The following is an 8311-nucleotide window of genomic DNA, read 5'->3' on the forward strand; positions in this document are numbered from 1 at the left end:
ATTGTGAAAAAAATTATTTTTATATCTTCTAGCTCGTATATTTTATTATATTAATTTTATTTATTTATATTATTCTCTCGGGTTCTAATCTTTTTTATAAAATTACTCAGAGAATCGATTGATTACTAATATATTAATATAAAATTATAACAATGACTATGCATTTACATAAAAATTAAATTAAAAGTTACACCCGAATCTTTTTAGTTGAGTTTTATTCGTAGTTGTTTTTTGTCCCAGATAGTAATGTATCCCGTCATCCATAAATAAGATGGATCACGAGATAAACTCGGCTCAAAATAATCCTATCGCGAATCTATTTAACGGTATTTTTAGTCGAAATACAAATAGATCTGACATTAACAAATTACTCAAGCGAATTAATCGCAGGCATATATAAAAAGGGATTTCCATATCCAGTTTTTGATTTTTTATTTTCACCATACAATTTGTTCGTTATTATTACAATGTGTGTTGTAATATTTCTTATCGGTCCCGATTGCACGTATGAACTGCTCAAAGTAAATAACCCATTTGCGTCGTTTAAGGTTTAATAGTTAATCGAGGATAATCGTCGGGATAAACTCAAAATGTTTGATATATTCGGGTACAAATATTCGCGCGACAGATCATGAAACATACATATGTATACAGTAAAGGGTGATTCTTAATTACATACATCAAGTAAATATGCATGATATTTTAAAATTAACAAAAGTTTTTTTCCTAAACATCTAGTTGTAACACAGCATTCCTTATAATATTAATTTTTTTTCCTGGCAACGGTTGCTTTAGATAAGCAAAAAAATGTAGCTGACTAGAATCTGTCCGCACTAAATAAATTTTTAATCTAAGGGCGTTAAGAATATTCGTCTATCTTGACGAACATCTCTCTTTTCCTTCTCGAAAATTTCGCTTAATTTGGTCCTATTGCATTAATACCATAATTTCATACTAACGAAGCAATTTTCACCACATTAATGTGCATATTTTTCTAAATACTGTTGTATTTTTGTTTTTGTTGTATGTAATTAAGTATCACCCTGCACACCCAATAAGGATGTCACGAATGTCAAGAAAGGATTTGCTTATCTAGTACACTCTGGAGAAATTCCCTTAGAGAAGCGAGACACTTCCAATTATAGGAAAAATTTAAAATTTCGAGCTATCGACGAGTAACGACGGTGTTAATAAGCACGCTTTTCGAATCACTTTAGAAATATTGTACAAAATCAGAGGATTCCAAGAAAATTTTAGAAGAAACGCAACAGCCTTAACAATTATAAAAATATTGGCAATTTTTATACATTTTTCTTAAACGTTTTCTTAAACGAAAACAAGCAACAAAATTCAAATTCTGAATACAAATTTAAATTAATCTTAACGAATATTAACTATAATCTTCACTAATCCTAACATAAATTTTAAATAATTAATATACAATTATAATATCATATAAATACATTTCATACAGTACTATACAGTACTATACAGTATTATACAGTACAATTTCTATTGTTTCGCGATAAGTTTTAATCAATTTGACTTTCAATGTTTTCAAGACTTATGGCCAGTCTACGATGAGTCGTTGGTCGTTAGTCAATGTCGGGAGAGAGTCGGAAAAAGTCACAACGTATCGTAAGGCGATCGGAAGTCTGTAATCGGCGATCGTAAACGATTGGCCAGATGCCATCTCTTACGTCACCGATTACAGACTTCCGATTGCCTTACGATACGCTTATGAATATTTTTTCCGACATCTGACTAACGACTAACGACTCATCGTAGACTGGCCATTTTCTTTAAAAAGATTCTTGGAAGATCCGACATTTCTCAAATGATGTCTGAAGCGATTCGAAACATTACAGCGACAGAATCGCTCGCGAATCGCGAAGGTGGAATCTGAAAGACGAGACTCGGCATGTTCGCTCTCAGGGAATACCTCGCGCGACAACACAACGGTCGGCCGCTGTTCCCGATACGTAAGCGCAGGTTCCCCAGTTTTCAAGACCCACGTCGAAAGCTGGAATTTTAAAGAAACGAGGAAACAATATATTACACAGTCGCGCAGGTCTGTCGCGCGCACCACGTTCATTCATTCGTTCGCTCGTTCACACGCATATGATCAGCTTCCTTCTCGTGTGTTATCTCCGGTCGCTACGACCGCCATTCCTGTAGCCGCCGCGTCCGCGCGAGTTGCTCTTAGTCGTCGGCGCCGATTTCGTCGTCGAGTCCGACGAGGAGTATCGTGCCGAGCCTCCGGACAGACTTGAACCGCTGCCGCTGCCACTACCGCTGCCGCTGCCGCTACCACCGCTTCCACCGCCGCTGGTGGTGGTATTGCTGCCGTTGCCGCCGCTGCCGTTTCCGCTCTTCGCGGTCGTCGAACTCGCCGCAGATCCGCTACCGGGAGCCGTTGTGTTACTCTGACTCGCCTACGACAGATTACACGTGTCCTTTTCAATCGGAATAGGCTGGATATTCGACGTTATCGAGTATGGCAAGACGTTCTCGAAAACGAGAGATTCAGGGCCACTATCTCCAACGTCTTTCAACTTCTAACTGACCGTCAACTTTCAAAATAGCCAACTTCTATTAGCTATTCTGAAAAGTAAACGGTCGGTCGGAATTTAACAGACGCGCGTTGGAAATAGTGGCCCTCGATGGTCCAATGTCGAGTCGAATTCGATACGATGCATTATAACAACCTATCGCACAATTCTTCAAGCATTTGGTATCTATACGCGATTACGATCGACAAACATACCTTTGAGATCTCCGAGTAAAGATTCCCGAGTTCCTCCAGGGGATAAAAATTCTTTGATCCGTGTGTTAGACCAAATAAAATCAAGAGGATTTGAAACGTTTGATCTACGCTCATTTGCGAGCAACGTTGTTTTTAGATCGGGTTAAAGAAAAAAGGGTATAAAGGTAATAAAGGGTTAAAGAAAAAAAAAGCAGGAACATAATCAATATTTTTAACGTTTTTTTTTAATGTGTTTTTAGACTTCGCACTTATTGAAGTCTATTGCAGGTACCTAAGCGGCTTTTAACATAAAACGTAATATAAAAATTTTGTAACAAACGTAATATAAATTTTGTAATAAAAGAAGCGTTAAAATGTTAATTTCCAGATAACTTTTTGCCAATTAAAAAACACAACGACGAAAACACCATGCGAGACTGCATACTTAATTCTCAATTCAACATTCGGAAGGGATCGCCGCGCTCCGTACCCCCGTCGCGCTTGCAAAATGTCTCGAATGCAATTTGACGTAATTCGACAATAACGACGAGAGCGTCAAGTTAGAAGGTAAGGTAATTTATAAAATTTTACGACGCTTAGCACCGCGCCTGGACCCGCGCCTAGTTCGGCGCTTATTGCTACTATCGCTAGTGCCGTGCCGCCTCGCCGGTGGAATCGTCGTGGGTGACGCTGTCGGTGATCTATGTACCAGAGGCTGCCGTCCCGGTTGACCGGAGATACTGTTGGCGTTGCCGTTGTTGGCGACGCTGTTGTTGACGTTGACGTTGACGTTGCTGCTAGGCGGGCCCGAGCCGCTCTGGTTGACCAGCTGCTGCGACAGCATCGGGTTCGGGTCGCTCATGTTCACCTGCTCGTTGATCGCCATGCAGAACTCGCCGATCTTCTGGATGTCGCCGTTCTTGCCCGAGTAAAGGGTCAGGCATTGTCGCCAGACGGACGCGTAGCCCTTGGTGAGCCGCACGATGTCGCCCGGCATCAGAAGCTGACCGGGCTCGTCCCAGATGGAGACGTTCATGCAGGCGGTGCTGTCGGCCACTTTGAACGTTCGAACTTCGCGGTTCTCTTTGGTGACGGTAACCTTACCATCCTCCAAAACGATAAACACTACGTTAATGTTCTTCTGGCCCGCGCGGATGTCCTTTATCTGCACGTAATCCATCGTGGCCCTCCACGGATCGAGCACGGCCACGCGCACATGCACACACGCGTCCGCGCGCGCACATATATACGCGCGTGCTCGCGCGCGCGCTGACGGGGCGGATCGAGAGAGTAATCAGTAACGGAGGAATAACGTTCTCACGGGAGGTGTATACCGCGCCGGGCGACGTGCGTTCCTCGAATGACGCGATCGACGACGAGCACCGTCAGCACCGTGCGTCAAAACGCGCCCTCCCCCTTCTCCATCCTCCCACGAACGAAATCGTGCCGATCGAGTCCCCTCGGAGAAGTCCAAGTCGTCGGAGAGTCTCTCTTTCCTCTCTCTCGCCTTTTTTTTTGTTGCGTCGTTAGCCGTGGTTATCCGCGCTGCCCCCGTGCCACGCTTCCTCGGAAATTATTGTATTGTCAGCTTGGAGCTGCACAGCTCGACGGAAGCATCTGTGGGAGAAATGAAAGAGCGGACGAGAGCCGTGAGCCACGCGACCAATGCCAAAAACGACACGCGGTCCCGTCGAAACGAGATGGAAGGGATACTCGCGCAAGAGAGAACCCATTCGGCGACGGCGCGACGCTGAGCTCCATCTCCGTTTCAACGGGATCGCGTGTCATTTTTGGCATTTAGTGGCGCCGTCCATGTTGCCTCCGCTCGTGGCACCATCGCGCGACGAAGCCGCGAACCGCGCGACTAACCGAACGACGTGACGACGACGGCGACGACGCGCCGCGTAGTTCGTGACCGTTTTTTTTTTTGCGTGACGGAACATCATACCCGTTCGACAGTGGGAATAAATGCGAGCGGATCCGTGAGCTCGTTGTGCGACAGGTACTCATCGCCTAGCCAGGATTTCTACGAATTTATCGATATTACTTGGCGGCTTTAACGCCGCTCCGGAACTCGCGTCCTAACCTTTGATCTTCGAACGTTAATTGCGCGAATAAGCACCACTCGTGAGAGACGCTCTGTTGCTGTATCAATTTGACGTATGAAGTATCAATCGATTGAGTATTTTAGTAGTTTTAGATGTGAAACGCAAATCAGACTTTGTACGTACAATGTGTCGCATTGTTTTCTACGACAACTCGATGTTGCGTCTTATCGCGTAACAGAGAGGTTACCCGTTTATCGGTTTATTTTTATTAAAAAGGACTGCGATAACGGGAGGACGAGATATTAATTAGCATTGATCTTGTTGTAAGCCAACACAATGAGCTATCATCGAGGAGGTGGTAACAAGCCGAAAGGCTTCGGTTTCACCGGCTTCCAAATGTCTGGGACGAAGAGAAGCGGCACCAATGTACCTCCGCCTCCGCCGAACTCTACCCTGAGCAAGCAGGGCTATCACACGATGAATGCCATTACGGAAAACGCCTTGTCCGCTTGTTGGGGTATGCCCAAAAAGCGCAGCAAGACGGAAGAAGAGTTAGTATAACTTGACTTGCAAACGATAGCGTAAAAAAAAAAACAGACGTATTAAAGTTTACAATCTCTGTTTAAACCCAGATACTTCGAGGATGATGACGAGCCTCCAACTTCGTCGTTGGAATATATACCCGCGCCTGGTTCTCCCACGTACGACTTGATGAAGAAATCAACTGCGAAGGATGAGAGCGACAGCGAGGAGGACCCCCTGGATGCTTTCATGGCGGGTATCGACGCGGAAGTCAAGCGGAGCAGTTGCGTGACTCAGGGCGGTGATAATCGTAAGGAAGACAAACCCAAAGGATTTCGAGCGGATATTGATGGGGAAGACGACGAGGAAAGTTACTATAGGTACAAGTTTATCATATATTACACCAATCACGTATTTGACGTAAAATATGTGGTAAAATATACAATCTGTCTTTGTTTCATTCCTAAGGTATATGGAAGAGAATCCAACTGCCGGTTTACAACAAGAAGAGTCTGATCAAGAGATCGATTACGACGAAGATGGCAATCCCATCGCGCCACCGAAGAAGAAGGAGATCGATCCACTACCCCCACTCGATCACAGCGAAATAGAATATGAACCGTTCGAGAAAAACTTTTATAATGTACACGAAGAGATCGCAAGTTTAGGTAAACAGCAGATCGATGACTTGAGAAAGACTCTGGGTATAAAAGTATCTGGACCGTCTCCGCCGAATCCGGTCACTAGTTTCGGCCATTTCGGTTTTGACGAAGCGCTGATTAAAACTATCCGTAAAAACGAGTACACGCAGCCTACGCCTATTCAGGCGCAGGCGGTTCCCGCCGCTTTAAGTGGACGGGATATAATAGGCATAGCAAAAACCGGTAGCGGTAAAACAGCGGCGTTTATCTGGCCGATGTTAGTGCACATCATGGATCAGCGCGAATTGAAAGCTGGAGATGGCCCGATTGGTCTCATTTTGGCGCCAACGAGAGAATTGTCTCAACAGGTATAAAAAATCTCGTTCTCTCTGCTACAAAGTAATGTTCAAAAATTAACGTCTACCGTAAATGTTGTTTGCAGATTTATCAAGAAGCAAAGAAGTTTGGAAAGGTTTATAATATCCAAGTATGCTGCTGCTATGGAGGTGGCAGCAAATGGGAACAGAGCAAAGCGCTGGAAAGCGGAGCAGAGATTGTAGTCGCTACCCCAGGTAGAATGATCGATTTGGTTAAGATGAAAGCAACGAACTTATCTAGAGTTACATTTCTAGTTCTGGATGAAGCTGACAGAATGTTCGACATGGGATTTGGTGAGCAAACCCACACTGTATAATGTACACTGAGAGAATATCAATAGTGTATATATATATATATATATATATATATATATATATATATATATATATAATCTTTCTCTTTTTTTTTTTTAGAACCACAAGTACGATCTATATGTAATCACGTGAGACCTGACAGACAAACATTGTTGTTTAGTGCGACGTTCAAAAAAAAAGTAGAGAAGCTCGCTAGGGATGTTTTAACAGATCCTATTAGGATAGTGCAAGGAGATGTCGGTGAAGCTAATACCGATGTGACGCAACGTGTTATCACGTTTCATAACAATCCTAGTGGTAAATGGAACTGGCTGTTACAGAACTTGGTTGAATTTTTAAGCGCTGGCAGTCTTTTGATCTTTGTCACTAAGAAGGTGCGAAAACTAAGCATCCCATAACTGTTAGTACAATGTCAAAGGGATGTGTAAACTAAGTTTATATGTTTTTCCCTTACGTCAGCTCAACGCGGAAGAACTTGCTAATAATCTCAAACTGAAAGAGTTTGATGTATTACTTTTGCACGGTGATATGGATCAGGTTGAGAGAAATAAAGTGATTACGGCTTTTAAGAAGAAGGATGTCAGTACCTTGGTCGCTACTGACGTAGCCGGTAATTAAAACTATGCTTTAAAAAAAAAAATATATATATATATATATATATATATATATATTTATATATGTATGTATGTATGCGAAATTCTTATCTTGTGACGTTTCAGCGCGAGGCTTGGACATTCCACATATCAAGACTGTTGTGAATTACGACGTAGCGCGAGATATCGATACGCATACACACAGAATAGGAAGAACGGGACGAGCCGGTGAAAAGGGTACGGCATATACCCTTGTGACAGAAAAAGATAAGGAGTTTGCTGGACATTTAGTGAGAAATTTGGAGGGAGCAAATCAGGAAGTGCCAAAGAGCTTGATGGATTTGGCTATGCAAAGCGCTTGGTTCAGAAAATCGAGGTTCAAAGGTGGAAAAGGAAAGAGTTTAAATATCGGTGGAGCAGGACTTGGTTTCAGAGGCAGACCCAATTCGTCGAATTCGGTATACGTCGTAATGATAATTTATATACCTGATTATGTATCTTCTAGAACAATTGTGTGGAATGATGGTTGTATATTTTAGGGTGGCTCAACGTCACAAGCATCCAAGGATATCAACGAAGTCGTTAAAAAGTTAGAAAGACACGGACCTGGTAGTGACAGACTTTCCGCTATGAAAGCCGCTTTCCGAAGTCAATATAATTCCCAGGTAAGGCGCGGAGTTATTTCTATAAAATGTACATCAAGAAACAAAGTTCAGAAGTACGAATATCTCTAACGTAATCTTGATACGCTTTAGTTCCGAGCGTCATCGGATCACACCTGGGAACAGACGATCACTCCACCTTCCGTGATAATGCCGCCACCACCAACCGTTCCACCACCAACCGTTCCACCACCAACCTTTCCACCACCAAAGCCTGAGCCTGAAGAAAGTCAAGCTTCCAATTCCTCGGCACCGGAACGCAAAAGAGTGCGAAAAAGTCGATGGGAGTGATCAAGTTAGTGTACTATTATTTGTGCATATTATATAGCAACTACATTATTATATTATATTGAAACAATAATGAACTGAGACTTGTTTTTTATTACAATAAAATTTAATTTTACCAA

At 42.9% G+C, this 8311-nt stretch overlaps 2 protein-coding genes across 2 annotated transcripts; one reads left to right on the forward strand and one right to left on the reverse strand.

Annotated features, from left to right (window-relative positions):
• Positions 1 to 415: 415 nt before the first annotated feature.
• Positions 416 to 4116, reverse strand: LOC143894422 (SOSS complex subunit B1-like). The gene is made up of 2 exons (XM_077400653.1): positions 3456 to 4116; positions 416 to 2435 (listed from the first exon to the last, which is right to left on the reverse strand). Exons 1-2 carry the CDS (start codon positions 3924 to 3926, stop codon positions 2145 to 2147), a joined length of 762 nt encoding a protein of 253 aa, XP_077256779.1. The 5' UTR covers positions 3927 to 4116; the 3' UTR covers positions 416 to 2144.
• A 366-nt stretch (positions 4117 to 4482) lies between these two features.
• On the forward strand, positions 4483 to 8311 carry LOC143894421 (ATP-dependent RNA helicase DDX42). The gene is made up of 10 exons (XM_077400652.1): positions 4483 to 4748; positions 5123 to 5345; positions 5427 to 5696; positions 5785 to 6325; positions 6400 to 6628; positions 6749 to 7023; positions 7109 to 7259; positions 7369 to 7700; positions 7782 to 7907; positions 7998 to 8311. The coding sequence occupies exons 2-10, from the start codon at positions 5131 to 5133 to the stop codon at positions 8193 to 8195; spliced, it is 2337 nt and encodes a 778-aa protein (XP_077256778.1). The 5' UTR covers positions 4483 to 4748; positions 5123 to 5130; the 3' UTR covers positions 8196 to 8311.

Source organism: Temnothorax americanus, unplaced genomic scaffold (genome assembly GCF_048541705.1).
Source record: "Temnothorax americanus isolate GAGA-0224 unplaced genomic scaffold, ASM4854170v1 Scaffold14, whole genome shotgun sequence".
Classification (NCBI taxonomy): domain Eukaryota; kingdom Metazoa; phylum Arthropoda; class Insecta; order Hymenoptera; family Formicidae; genus Temnothorax; species Temnothorax americanus.

Excerpts from the sequence above, each read along its gene's own strand:
- LOC143894421 (XM_077400652.1), top strand. The coding sequence starts at position 5,131 with ATGAGCTATCATCGAGGAGGTGGTAACAAGCCGAAAGGCTTCGGTTTC. Across the intron at positions 6,326-6,399 it reads CGAGAGAATTGTCTCAACAG|ATTTATCAAGAAGCAAAGAA; the intron begins GTATAAAAAATC and ends TGTTGTTTGCAG. Across the intron at positions 7,260-7,368 it reads GGTCGCTACTGACGTAGCCG|CGCGAGGCTTGGACATTCCA; the intron begins GTAATTAAAACT and ends GTGACGTTTCAG.
- LOC143894422 (XM_077400653.1), bottom strand. The coding sequence starts at position 3,926 with ATGGATTACGTGCAGATAAAGGACATCCGCGCGGGCCAGAAGAACATT. Across the intron at positions 2,436-3,455 it reads AACCGGGACGGCAGCCTCTG|GCGAGTCAGAGTAACACAAC; the intron begins GTACATAGATCA and ends AATCTGTCGTAG.